Source organism: Erpetoichthys calabaricus, chromosome 1 (assembly GCF_900747795.2).
Source record: "Erpetoichthys calabaricus chromosome 1, fErpCal1.3, whole genome shotgun sequence".
NCBI classification, from domain to species: domain Eukaryota; kingdom Metazoa; phylum Chordata; class Cladistia; order Polypteriformes; family Polypteridae; genus Erpetoichthys; species Erpetoichthys calabaricus.
Window position 1 is genome coordinate 282,572,662 of NC_041394.2, and position 15,079 is coordinate 282,587,740.

At 37.5% G+C, this 15,079-nt stretch overlaps 1 protein-coding gene across 10 annotated transcripts in view; it reads left to right on the forward strand.

Moving 5' to 3' along the window:
• The first annotated feature begins 814 nt into the window (after nucleotides 1–814).
• Nucleotides 815–15,079, forward strand: part of c2cd5 (C2 calcium dependent domain containing 5) — a 196,939-nt gene continuing 182,674 nt past the window's right edge. For 7 of the 10 annotated variants that reach the window (XM_051930012.1, XM_051930019.1, XM_051930016.1 and 4 more), the window contains exons 1-5: nucleotides 817–1,110; nucleotides 1,744–1,845; nucleotides 6,573–6,659; nucleotides 7,650–7,821; nucleotides 8,542–8,637. In XM_051930012.1, coding sequence (XP_051785972.1) covers nucleotides 1,756–1,845; nucleotides 6,573–6,659; nucleotides 7,650–7,821; nucleotides 8,542–8,637 — 445 coding nt within the window. In that variant the 5' untranslated portion in view covers nucleotides 817–1,110; nucleotides 1,744–1,755. Of the gene's footprint in view, nucleotides 1,111–1,743; nucleotides 1,846–6,572; nucleotides 6,660–7,649; nucleotides 7,822–8,541; nucleotides 8,638–15,079 lie in introns of all 10 variants that reach the window. The other 3 variants (XM_051930024.1, XM_051930031.1, XM_051930042.1) reach the window with 2 other exon arrangements.

The window sequence follows — 15,079 nt, forward strand, 5'->3', positions numbered from 1 at the left end:
GTCTTGGAGATTATGCGCTTCCGTTAATTCCAACGTATAGTTGGCAACCTGCCTTGCGCTTAAAATCTTTTTTAAGATTTGAGACACACAAATGTCTAGGTAGTGTGGACGTTTTGATGCACAAATGAAATAAATTTTATTTTGGAACTAGCGGTTGTTTCCCTCACCATGGAAGACAAACACATTTGTGGCGTCGCCATGCTTGCGTTACAGGTAGGATAAGCACCCTCTTCCAATTATCCTCAAAATGGTTATAACATGGTTGGACTCACAACTCTAAGCTATATGTTCATTACAATCAGTTGAAGAAGTCGAACCTTCCGTTCTTTTAAAAAGGCAATGTATGGCTCTGCATTAAAAGACGATTAATATGGCCATTACTTCAATACCCTCACTCAAAAGCACAAATACATTTAAATGAACGCCGATTAATCACATCATCGCGCAAACACAAATCAGGTATTACTATTATTTCTGGCCGAATTTCATAAACAGATACAAGAGTCGAAAGCTCTTCTGTCTTGAAAACGCAGCAGGGTTGTTAAGCTTGTCGAGTTGTAATTCTCTCTCTCTCTTGCGCAGTGGGGTGCGCGTTCGCCCCAATTCTCTCACTTGGCCTTGGGCTCTCGCTCTCTCTCTCTCTCTGCATTTACTCATTTATCCTGCACCAAAATTACTTTTTTTTTTTCTTGTAACTGTCTCTTTATTTTCCACCCGCAGCTCCTCCGTATGAGCACTGCTGATATAGACGAATTTGAAATCACGCACAGCCTCACCGGAAGTGATAGCTGCTGCCCCCGGTAGTGTATTGTCTGTGACTTTAGCCGTCTCGTTTGTTAGTATATGCTTGTGACCAGCAGCATCATGAATTAGGAAGCCGTGCGGACTTTTCAAGCTCTTTAAGGGGGGGCGGAGACCCTGATTATTTCAAATGCAGTGCGCGATATATGCATTATTGTATGCTGCGTGTAAATTCAGTGCAAAATGAAGTGATTGAAACATTATTTTCGTCATGTTAATGGTGAGTCGAGAAGGTCGTGCAGTACCTGGACGATCGGTGTTTTGTGAGGCTGGAAACAGATACTATTAGGCAACATAATAATACATAAGGTTAGTATCACGCATTATTGTACAAATGAATATGTAACATTTTGCACTATTTTTTTAAAATAAAATTGCAGTATACTTTCATGTTCTATGCTGGAACAAGTGAATTTCCTCCCTATTATTATCATTAAAGTATTGTCTTTCCTACTTTCTGTGTAAATTAGTGTTTTATTAATAACGTGATGAAAACAAATAAGGGTGGAAATAAAGCTCTTTCAATGGTGCCATCGACACGCTTGTCACGCTTTCTGGGTCTGTATTTGTTGGCAGAAACCAGGAAGGTTAATGATAGGCAAGTGAAATTCGCGGTTTTATTGAGAATATAGTCACCTACCGGTAGTTGCAGCTGTGTATTTTATAAACCTCATGCTTATCCAAAAATATTTTAATCTGTGTTTCAGTAAAGGTGTGTTTGTATAGTAAAGATCAGTTTCGCCAGTTCTTTTAGCTGACATAAACTAAACGAGATGTTTCAGCTACACAGCTTTTGAGTACCAGTTTGGCTTTCAGTTGACTGTCAACTGCAGCTGTCCAGAGGTGACTGTGTTAATGTGAACGTCAAAACTAACTTAAAAATCTCGAAAGCATTACAATCTGTTGATTTTCTTTCTTTATTCATTATTTCTTTTTTTTCAGGACTTTAAAGCCATGCCTGGAAAACTAAAGGTTAAAATTTGTGCTGGTCGACATCTGCCTGTTATGGACAGAGCCAGTGATTTGACTGATGCGTTTGTCGAGGTTGGTCATTTTAGGCTTTTTTTTCTTTTTCTTTTTTGTTTTAAATAATACATGGCAGATAAATGTACATGTAAATGCTTAATTAAGTTAAAATTATTATTATTAGCATTGTCATAAGATTTTCTTTGCAGTAGCTATAGTTATGTTATAGATTTATTTTTCATTAAATGGTTCTGATGGTCTGGTGAAATGTTCTTTTCAATCTTAATATGTGGAACCAGACTGAGATAATAAATGCTTTGTGACATGTTGCTTTATCCTTCTGGAAGCATTGTCACCTATGACATTCAAATAATACTCAGTTGGGATTAATGTGAACAAGAAAAGTATTCCTGAAACCATTACACTGGCACTATCTATGCCAAATTCTGACCAGATATCTGCATGTCACAGATTAAGTTGAGATAGACTTTCTGATGTACTTGCCAGCTTTTTTAAAGGTCCAATGCATCTTTTGTGCAGCAATGCTGTTTTGTACAGTTTTGTTGTCAAGAGCTTCTATTTGAGTGCGAGTGGCCTTTCTTTTAGCTAAAATGAGTCTAACCTTTCTCATCTGACCCCTCTTTAAGAAGGTGTCATCACACATAAAAATGCCATTCACTGGGATTTTTAAAATCATACTATTTTGTGTAAGCCCTTCTGTTAGAAGTACATGAGAATCATTGGTGGGAAGCTGTTTCTGAGATTCTAGAACCATCACACAAACACACACACACATACACACACACATACACACACACATACACACACACATCCTGCTAATTTTAAGGTATTTGCATTGTAACAGACCTGGAAAAGGTTCAAGTTAATTTATTGTTATATATTGCACATCCATTTACAGTATCAGAATGATATAATTTACAAATTAATTCTCACTTTAGATAAAGTCTAAAATGGTGCACATTGACACTTAAGAACTCTATGTAGTGCCAATTAATTATCTCAACTCACTTATTTTATTTTTTCTTTTGTGAGATTCTGACACCAGTCCTAGCACCTTCAGACTCAAACAGGCACCAACTGTGGGCAAATTGGTACTCAGTCCGTGGGGACACAGATGCACAGTCAACCATATTTGGAGGGTTTAAAGTTGTCAGTTAAAGTCACATGGATACTTTGGGTTGGGTTAGAACACCCTATGCAGACATGGGCTGGTGTAGCAAAATATGTTGTATGCCTATTCATAGAATTTTTAAAATGAGGTACTGAAATCATTTAGATATCATAGAAATACAATAATCTTTTAACTGTTATTTTAAGGTAGTGGCATTTTTAACACTAGAATTACCAGAGTCTACGAAAAAACTCGTAGATCCGGCCCACCTTAAAACCATTCGCAGCTCTCTTTTGTCTTCTAAATGTGCCGATTAAGACGAGCCAGCAAGCAGCCGGCTATTCAATCCCCCACCGTCGCAGAGCGTTCACTAAGTTTTCCCAGCTCTTGCCTTGTTTGATTATCTGGGAGTGACTGAACTGCTAGAGTTTTAGTGTGGAAATAATAGATCGCTATTTGGAACACACACAGTTCATGTGTGTTCCATTTCTACAGCAATCTGTGTAAACACATTTTTAAAACAGAAACGTTTTTCATATTTTAGTAGTAAATGACAAAATGTAGGCATAATCTATATAATGTATGAAGCCTGAAGTCCAAAGATCAAGTAAAAACACTTCCACAAAAGGTTCAAGACTGATACAATAGCTTCCGTGGCATAGCGGTAAGATTTGCTGACTTGTAATTGAGAGTCCCCGGTTCGATCCCCACTCACTCCTATATTTGCCGTTTTCAGTAGTGAGCTCCTCTTTTTGTTAATGTTATACAGTACACACATACATTTGGTTTGCGTCTGTAACACACGGTGTGCATTTATAGGACTTGTAAAAGTTACCGTTTTTTTTTTACTTTTATTCTCTCTAAATCACGATCACGATACATACTACCCCTCTCCCAACCCACCAGGGATCTGACACTGTTATTTTTTATTTGAAACGGAATAACTGGAGATGTGAGTGGTGTTTTGAGACAATGGAACTGGACATTCTCTCATCTGGAGGGATAAAAGCTGACACACAAACGCTGGCGAATCTGCCTTCTTTGTATCTCACCGTCACTTGATTTTTTTATGCGGTTTTATTGAGTGTTCCTGCACATGCTGAATTAGAGTGCACCTTATGGTGAATGATGTCAAAACAACAAAAAAACACAGACGTGGGTATATATGATATTTGGAATTATTCGTTTTATGACCTGTATAGTACATTTCGGAAAACTTTGTGGCGCGGATGCAACATTATTCATATTATTCATATTCATTCGCATAACATCTTGCGTTTTGTAATCAGTGAATGCGTATTTTTTTTTTCCCGATCTTGCCAGTCCCCACATGTTGATGTATGCTGTTTCTTTTGTACTCCAGGACATGCAGAGGATAGAATAGTACAGAGCAGTAAGTTCAGCGTTATATGCAATAATCAGATTCAAATGTTAACTGTTCACACACACGCAAGGATAGTCTTTCCTACATTTACAACGTGTGTACCTGTTATAATGTACACGCTTCTCTTCATGCTGTGGTTCCTATTAGACACCTGAAAGAAAGAGACAATATATGTGAAAACATCATCGCACTAATGCAATATTATTTGAAAACGAACAGCGTCAGATCGGGTGTGGATTTATGTTGGCGCTATTACTAAAAGAAAAAAAGATCAACATATGCGTTGATCTAGCAGAACTGAATAAGCTCACGCGCTCTAGCATCCCCACCCCCGATCTGACTCTAAGAAACAGCGCAAGTACAGACGCAAACCAAGTGTGATCAAGATTTCCCGGTTCGATCTCTCTCACTCCTATATTTGCTGTTTTCAGCACTGAATAAGCTCACACGCTCTAACACCCCCCCCCCCCCAAAAGAGCAGCTTACTACTGAAAACGGACATAAAATTTATAAATTGGTATGCACTGTAAATCGTTAAGTTTAAAATTTCGATCGCGGTTATTTCTGTTAATTAATTCATGCTTTTTACTTAGAGTCAGAACAGGAGCTTGTTCAGCTTATTCAGCTTCTGATCTGACTCAAACAGCGCCAATATAACTTCACACCCAACCTGACGCTGTTCGTTTTCAAATAATATTGCATTACTTCGACGATGTTTTCTGATTGGTACTATTCGCGTCATAAAATGATTTCTTCACATATATTTGTCTCTTTCTTTTTTAAAATGTGCGTTGTAGCACGCAGCAACTGGCCACCTGCATGTTCTTGCGCACACTGAATAAGACAGCGTTTTATGCAATCATCAGATTCAAATGTTAACAGTTATATAGCACGGAATGGAAATCAGCAGTTCTTAGCATTGCACCACGCAAGCTGTCATATCAACTGCCTACTGTAACTTGCTTTCTTTTTTCTTCGGTTATATTCTTGAATAAAAGTGCACTTGTTTTATTATACTTTTACATGGGGTGGGGAAGGATCCTGAACACGACTGAGACAATGAAAAGTGAATTAAAAAAAAAAAAAACAAAGCTAACCTTTGCAAATATCATAAATTAACCCGGCTGTTACAGACTGAAATCAAATGTATCTTTTTATTCTAAAATAGTAAAAATAAGAACACTTCACTTCTCATAAGGGAGTCACGCAGGATCGAACTCATGACCTTCTGATTGCCAGTCAGCAACTGATACTGTTGCGCCACGGCGGCAATCATAGTAAATAGGTGTCAATGTCCCACACTAAGGCAGCTCTTTTTGGTGGCGGCTTTTTTTTTTTTTTGTACCTTTTGTGAAAGTGTTTCTTTGATATTTGGACTTCAGGCTTCATACATTATATAGTTTATGCCTACATTTTGTCATTTGTTACTAGAATATAAAAAACGTTTCTGTTTTAAAAATGTGTTTACACAGATTACTGCAGAAACGCAACACACATGAAATGCGTGTGTTCCAAATAGCGATTTATTATTTCCATTCTAAAACTCCACTCACTCCCAGATAATCAATCAAGGCATGAGCTGGGAGAAGTTCGTTTACGTTCTAAGTCGGTGGGGGGATGGAATAGCCGGCTGCTGGCAGCATGTCTTTATCAGTACATTTAGATGACAAAAGACGCTGGCAGAGAGGTGAGAACGGTTTTAAGAAGCGATTTAAGGTGGGCCGGATCTACGAGTTTTTTCGTAGGCTCTGGTAATTCTAGTGTTAAGGGAGTGGCATTTATAGTGGCATGTTTTAATTTGACAAAATGAGAAATTTTACAGGATACTGATTTTTTTTTTTTGTTAAATACAGAATAAATAAATATATTTGTTACTTTAACTACTTCAGCAAAATATTGTTTAGTTTTTAACATATTAAGCTGTAAAGCTCGAATTAATTAATATCATATTTCATATTTTTTCTTAGTTTTGCTGTTTGCTCTGTTGTATGGGTGCCACTCAACATGAAATCCCCTTTGGTCACTAATATTATAAAAAAGGAATTTGTAATAAATGGATGTCACTTTGGTATGAACTTTGCCATTTGTAGAGGTGCACAGACTTCTCTCAGGAATGAAAATGGCAAAAATTACAACTGATCATCACATTATTACATTTGGAATTTTGTAGTGTTCATGTAACTACTGAATTATTATGCATATTTCTGGCTTTGAAATATTATGGTAATTTCGTACTTTAAACATTTAAAAGCCTTGTGTGCTACATATTTTCTGTTTAACAAATTACAGGTAAAATTTTCAAACACAACATTTAAGACAGAGGTATATCCAAAATCGCTTAATCCCCAGTGGAACTCTGAATGGTTTAAATTTGAGGTATGTTTTTCGTAATCTTTTTTTCCCCATTATATTTTGGTGTGATATACATTTGTAAGAAACAACTTAATATGAAGTATAAAAGCAACCTTATCTCATGTTGTATTGATTGTAATTTTGCTCAAGGTATTGAAGTATCTTGGAAATATCTTCTTGTCTCAGGGTATTCATGCCATACATAGTGATGAGCGAACCCTGTGGAGCTTGCTTTTCTATGAGATTGGCCACATCTGGGAAATGTTTGTTAACTCCATGAAATGCACTAAAGTCTAGGAAAAGAGGAACTGAACTAGTTTTGAGTGATTTATAGTGGTGCAATGGTGTTTTTAATTGTTCCTGAGTGCTAGGGAAATATTTGTCAACTATGTTGGACCAATTATTGCGGCCAAAAATATTATATGACCTATGAGGCAGCAGTGCTAACCAATGCACCACTGTGCATCAAGCAATAAAAGATGTAGACAGAATGATAACTGCAAGTAAAATACAACAAATGGACAAAAACTTGCAATAAATAAATATATATAAATATATCATTGCACTCTCAGTGTTCCAGTCTTGGGGCACATATTAGCCATGTGTTGAAGCAGTGATATTATTCTGGCTTGCTCCATTGTTTGAAGTTGCAGCACTGGGCGCAGCTGCATGCTTTTTTTGTTTTCAATCTCTGTGCAGATGCTTTGCATTTCTTCTTTCATGAAGAAGATGGAAATGCCTTGTAAGCAGTAATAAATCTTGCATTATTATTATTATTTAATTGGGGTCTCATTCTTACATGAGAAGGGGGACTTAGAGGGTTCCTTTAAGGCCTGCTTGAGATGTAGCTTGGCACATGAGTAATTATGCTTGCAAATTAGCCATGCGGACACTGCAGGATTAAAGTGAAAGATCCTTTAACTCCTAGTGATGTTTTTCACTTGACTTATTTGTTGAAATTATGCTTTACATTGTACTTCTACTTAAATTAAACTTCTCCAATTCTGTTTATAGGTAGATGATGAAGATTTGCAGGATGAGCCTCTCCAGATTACAGTTTTGGACCATGACACATACAGTGCTAATGACGCGATAGGCAAAGTTTACATAGATATTGATCCATTGTTATGCAGTGAGGCTGCTACTGTTATTTGTGGGTGGTTCCCAATTTATGATACCATCCATGGTAAGATTTTTTTTCCAGATAAGTTATGTTATTATAGACTTCCTTAGAACATATTTTCGTTAATAATTCCATAGGCATATTGTTTGAATAGGGCGGCGCAGTGGGTAGCACTGCTGCCTCGCAGTTAGGAGACCCGGGTTTGCTTCCCGGGTCCTCCCTGTGTGGAGTTTGCATGTTCTCCCCGTGTCTGCGTGGGTTTCCTCCGGGTACTCTGGTTTCCTCCCACAGTCCAGAGACATGCAGGTTAGGTGCATTGGTGATTCTAAATTGTCCCTAGTGTGTACTTGGTGTGTGGGTGTGTGTCTGTGTGTGTGTGTGCGCGCCCTGCGGCGGGCTGGCGCCCTGCCCAGGGTTTGTTTCCTGCCTTGCGCCCTGTGCTGGCTAGGATTGGCTCCAGCAGACCCCCGTGACCCTGTAGTTAGGATATAGCGGGTTGGATAATGGATGTATATTGTTTGAATATTTGTTACTGACATATTGGGTTTATATTTAATACGTCTATGTATAATATAGATTTTTTTTTTATAGTATTCCTACTGAATTTCTATATTGGAAGTCTAAAATATTTCCTGATTTTGATTGTAAAACTAATTAATTATGCCAAAGCAGCCATTAACTGAAAATTATTTTTTTTTAAATGTAAGGCTTGCACTGAAGCATAATGTTGCTTTTATTTGTTTATTTATTTATTAATTGTTTTTTGTATTTCAACATCTCTAGGCATAAGAGGAGAAATCAATGTCAGTGTTAAAGTGGACCTATTTAATGATTTGAATCGCTTTAGGCAGTCTTCTTGTGGTGTCAAGTTTTTTTGCAGTAAGTTGTCTTTATTTTTTGTTTCAATTTGTTGTTTGTAAAAAAAGAACTGAAACTGAAGTAATATCCATGAAAGTAAATATAATTTGTTTCTGTGTATCTGCACCAGTATTTGATAACCTGTCATATAATCCAACATCATATTATTGTGCTCTTTAAATGTAACTAATTTGTTAGTTACATTTTTACCTAGGTTAAAAAATAGAGGCTGTTGCGTTGACACTCATAAATTGCCTCTATCTATCTAACCATTAAAGTTTTCCTCATACTTTCCATACTGTAACAAATTGTTTTCTGTGCTTAAGCCAATTCTGTATCCATTTGCTCAGTCCATTCACTTACAGTTTTACTGACTACAGTCATGCACAACTAATTAAAAGCATGTGACAGGTAAGACAATTAATGTTATGTGCTCAATTAATAATTTGTTTTGTTGTGTCGTCATGCATCTCCAGAACACCAGTGTGTTTAGGAAGCATTGTATCTGCCTTTTAAACCAATGCATATTGTCTTCCAGCATAAATGAAGAGATTAGCTAGGACTTTAGCTTGTATTTTAGTTTACCTTTGGTGCTTGTTATAAGGGTCAGCTTGCTCGCCTTTTTCAGTAATAGTTCAATGATTGGTATTTTTTAAATTTGCACAGTGCTTTGTTATTTCTGAAACATGAGCAATAAAAGTTTGTATAGATTATCACTTGGCACTTTGAACACTTGTGAGGAAATTTTGTTGAGGTCTTTGCTGGAAAAGGGGACTTTGAATTACACTAATCATTTTAGTTGTACTCTGTGTCAGACCTTAAGCTAGTCATATGCAGTATATGGTATACATTAGTAAAACAGAAGCAAGCCGATATGGTAGATTTTAGATTTAATCTAATGTTTGGGCGTGATTAGTACTTGGATGGGAGACCATTTAGGATAAGCTAGATTACCATCAATACCATCAATAAATTACCATCAATATGTGAATATTAACACTAGAGGGGACAAAACTCTGGACAAGTGCTATGGAAATGTCCCTAATGCCTACATATCGCATCACAGAGCAGCCCTGGGTGCGTCTGACCACGTAGTTGTTCATCTTCTCTATCCATCCATTTTCCAACCCGCTGAATCCGAACACAGGGTCACGGGGGTCTGCTGGAGCCAATCCTAGCCAACACAGGGCACAAGGCAGGAACCAATCCAGGGCAGGGTGCCAACCCACCACAGGACACACACAAGCACACCCACACACCAAGCACACACTAGGGCCAATTTAGAATCGCCAATCCACCTAACCTGCATGTTTTTGGACTGTGGGAGGAAACCGGAGCGCCCGGAGGAAACCCACGCAGACACGGGGAGAACATGCAAACTCCACGCAGGGAGGACCCGGGAAGCGAACCCGGGTCCCCAGGTCTCCCAACTGCGAGGCAGCAGCGCTGCCCACTGTGCCACCGTGTTCATCTTCTCCCGAAGTACAAACAGAAACTGAAGCAAGAAAAACCAGCCATACGAACAACACAAAACTGGTGCAAGGAAAGTGTAGAGGAACTGCAGGAATGCTTTTCCAGTACAAATTGGGATCTGCTGACATCCTCACAGTCACTGAATGAGGCCACCTATACTGTCAGCGAATATATTCAATTCTGTGAGTCTATGATCATTAAGAAAAAATCTGTCAAGGTGTACCCAAACAGTAAGCCATGGATCACTAAAGAGGTTAAAGCATTACTATTGCAAAAGCAACATGCACATCAAAAAAATAAGTTTACAGCAAAGGATTAACAGGTTAATTAAACAAAATAAAAAGTTGTATGGGGAAAAAATCAAGAGGTGGTTCAATGATAACAATCCAAAGCAGGTCTGGAAGGGACTAAAAACAATTACAGGACTGGGTCCTAAAAAGAATGTGGATTTTCCAGCTGACAAAGACCACACGCTTTTAGCAGATGAACTGAATAACTTTTATGCCAGATTTGAAACAAGTGATTTCAGCACCCAAAATACAGAAATAAAGGAAATGCTTTAAAAAAACATTAGGTATTCTGCTGTAATTGGGTTCAGTTTAACTGAAGTGGAAAAAGGCTTGCGGCAGGCCAAAACAAATAGTGCAGTGGGACCAGACGGCATATCAGGTCGGCTCTTAAAGTCTTGCTCTAAGCAGCTCTCCCCAGTTTTTCATTTGCTTTTTAACTGGTCTCTGACCTGTGGTATTGTACCTAATCTGTGGAAACAATCAATCATTACCCCTGTATCTAAGGTTTCTAGGCCAAGCTGTTTAAATGACTATAGACTAGTGGCACTTGCATCTATTCCAATGAAATGCTTTGAACACTTGGTGAAAAACATTTTAATGACAGAGACAAAGTCTTTTCAAGACAACAATCAATTTGCTTATTGTGCAAAAGGAAGTGTGGAAGATGCTCTGCTTGTTATCTTACATCAAATCTATACCTTTCTTGATCAGCCTGGTTCATATGTCAGAGCACTATTTTTGGATTTTTCTTCAGCGTTCAATACTATACAGCCTCATATTCTGATTGGGAAGTTAAACAGTATGAATGTAAACCCATTTATCACACTATGGATTCAGAACTTTCTTTTAAATCGTTCACAGACAGTTAAAGTTCAGGACACTTTTTCAATAGCCATTCATTCAAACACAGGAAGTCCACAGGGGTGTGTCTTATCACCATTACTGTTTACTATGTACACAAGTGACCTGAGACAGAACAATGACCACTGCTCCATTATTAAGTATGCGGATGACACCATGATCATAGGATGCATATCTGGGGAGGATGAAAGCCACTATCTAAATCAAGTGGACTGTATGGTAAACTGGTGCAATAAAAACTCTCTCACTCTGAATGTAAAAAAGACCAAAGAAATGATATTTGATTTTAAGAGACAGAAATCTGTATGTTCACCTATTGTACGTAGTTCTGGGAGAGGAGGTAGAAATAGTGAATGAATATAAATACTTAGGAACTTACCTAGATAACAATCTTAACTGGAATACAAATACAAATAAATTATTTTCTAAATGCAACCAGCGCTTATTTCTCCTCCATAAAGTCAAACTATTTAAAGTAGACAAGGACCTCATGTTGTCCTTCTATCGCAGTATGATCCAGTCTGTGATCACTTTCAGTTTCATTGCCTGATTTAATAGTCTGACAAACCAAAACTCAAAAAAGCTCCAGCAGATTACGAAGTATGCAGCTGAAGTTATTGGGGCTGATGTAGATGATTTGACTAGTGTGTGTCAGAGGGCAATGCTAAAGAAACTGGAAATCATCTCAACTGATGACAGACATCCATTACATCCATTACATGAACTAAACTTCAGTAAATCAGGAAGGATAGTTGCTTTGAAAACTCACACAAATCACTCCAGAAGCTCCTTTCTTCCCAGTGCCATACGACTTTTCAATAAGAAATATCGGAGATAATGTTTAAGGTTTTGATATATATCCTGTTACCTTTTTTTTTTTTTGTGTAAATATGTTTTATCTAACTGCCTTACCTTAACCTTTCTTATTTCTATTTGTCTGTTTTATTTCATTCTGTCTGTTACCTGTTATTAGATTCAACTGAGAAGGCAAATTTCATGTTTTCTTGTGTAAACATGACTAAATAAAGAAACCTAACCTAAACCTAACCTAACCTAAGCTTGAATTACTGCAGGAGGAGGTGTAGGTAAAACCAGAATGGGATGCTTATCCTGTCATACATGTGTGGATCCCAATGCCCCAGTGCAGTAATGGGGACGTTGTACTGTAAAAATGGAGCTGTCCTTAGGATGACATGTAAAATCGAGGTCCTGACTCTCATAAAAAAGAGTCATAAAAGATTCCTGGGCGTCTTTTGAAAAGAGTAGGGTTTAGCCCAATATAGCTAAATTGCCCATCAGGGCCTTCTCCCTTCTGGACCCCTAATCACACCCTGTCCCTTATTGGCTAACTGTCTCTCTCACCTCTTTACCACATAATAGCTAATGTGTGTTGAATATTCTGATGCTAAATCCCGGTGGATGCTACACATTGATAGTGGTTGAAGTGGTTCCCTTCTGTCTGTGTAAAGTATAGTAGTGAGAAAAACACTATATAAAGGTAAATAATTATTTCTGTTATCATAAAGGTAATTAAGACTTCCTGTGTTCTATATTTTGGACTTCCATTGCTGAAAGAAATCAGGTTTGATGTGATGTGGCAAAGGTATCATTGATAATTTAAACTGATGTTTTGTTCTGTATCATTATATAGTAATGTTTAAATAGAGTACTTCTCTGACGAGTAAATTTTCTTTGATTTTTTACTCTTTTTTTTTTTTTTTTTTTTTTTTAAGCTTTGCTTTCAGTAATGCATTTTTCATAGTGTTACAGTTCTATTTGTTAGCTGTCCTAAGTTATTTATTGCACATGCTGCTTTTGGAAGATTTAATATTGCAGAATGCAAATGCATATTAGGTGGTAGTTTTCTGAGTGGTGTAACAGTGAAATGTGTTGTTTGAGGGAATATAAATCACCATCTATTAGATGCAGAGAGACATTCCTATAGTCCCACGGACCCTTTTACGTATACAGTATAATAAAAAATGGTCAAACACAGTTAGCCATTGTAGTTTAAAAAAATAAAAAAACAAAAAAAGAAATCAAATTTTTTTGTAACGGCTATAAGTGCAACAAAATGTTTACATGAATATTGTGATCATTTATTATTCTTCATTTATTACAATTATTTATCCTTTTTGTTATCCATATAAACATTTTATTTCTACAATATATTTGTAAATTTCTTGTAAAGTTTAAAATGTTTGCAGATTCATTTATTTGAATCTAGCCTTATGGCCTTTCCTTAAGGTTTTAATAGTTTAAAATTTGTTTAAAAGCCACATGCGGAATATAGATAGATATAGAACTATTAAATTAAAATTGAATCTGTACCAGTGTTTATAACCTAAGTCATAATATTGATCAATCTTAAAAAAGCAAAAATCAACCTTTCAGACATGCTTAAATCATTTTTAGTGTACTGTTTGTCAGTGCAACTCAGTTATCCACATTAGTAGGTTCAACTGTTTGAACATTTTGTATAATAAGCAGGCATAATTTAGACCAGAATTACCTGATATGCATTGAATTTAGGTCTTTACCATCCAAGTCGAGCTGTCAGGACAGGTTACGTTCAGGGCTGTTGTGTAGGGACAGGTGACTGGGTGATCGCTTTAGACAGCACTTTCTTAAGCCCGTAATTTTTATGTAACAATATAATATAATTAACAAAAAAGGAAACACTAATTCTTGAGCATTCAGTAATACAGTGGAACCTCTAGATACGAGTTTAATTCGTTCCAGCACTGAGCTTGTATAGCGAATTTCTCGTATCTAGAACAAACGTCCCCATTGAAAATAATGGAAATCCAGTTAATCCGTTCCGCATCCCAAATATATTAACATAAAAATCATTTTTCCTAACACATAACACTGATAAATTATATATACTGTAGTCTACCTTTAATAAATAACACTGGTAAATAATATAACTGATTATTAAAAGAATCAAAACAGGTGTCCAAAGTGCAGTAGAGCATTCAATAAATCTTTAAATAAATAATCCTTAAAACAGTTGTGAAGTGGAGGTTTAAAGTACATAAGAATAACAATCCTTTAACACGAGGTTAAAACGTCAACAGGAAGCAGTCTTCAAAAAACAGATGACAATCCCCGGTGCTTCTTCTCTGTTAGCATCTCACCTGCTTCTCCCATGCGGGCTCTGCAACAGGCGAGACACTTAATGCAGCTGACCTTCTCTACACCGTCCTGCTTCAGCTGTTTGGCTCGCCTGTTCAGCTACACGCGAGCCTGTACTCACTCGCTCGCTCTCTCGCACCGACTTCCTACTGCTGCGGATTCCTGCCTCCTCCTGCAACCTCCGTTCTCTCTCCTCTCTTTTCTTTTACTTCTTCTCCCCCATAACCGGCTCGCGCTTCTATATATATGCGGGGAAGACATGGCAGCTGCTAGGGTTACCACTTTTAATACAAAAAAATAAGGGACGCATACGTATTGATTCAAAACGGGACGCGCAATTTCGTTCTCAAATACTGGACGATTCCGTATTTTAACGGACGGGTGGCAACCCTGCCCAGCCCATCAGCCACAGGACAAATTATGGATGTGGGCAGTTTCCCACCTGTGCACTTAGGTGAGAAACGCAGACACCGCAGATCGCCCTGCGGCTCGCTACAGCTACCACGCCCCCTCGCTAAGCTGAGAGCTATACCCACAGCCTGGCACGTGGCTCGTTACGTGAGCCAATGCTCGTATTTAGATCTGAATTTTTCGCTCATACTTTCCTCGTATTTTGAATTTCTCGTATACAGAGGTGATCGTATCTCGAGGTTCCACTGTATTTCCATTGAACAGGGTTGCAAATTATAATATAGATTAGC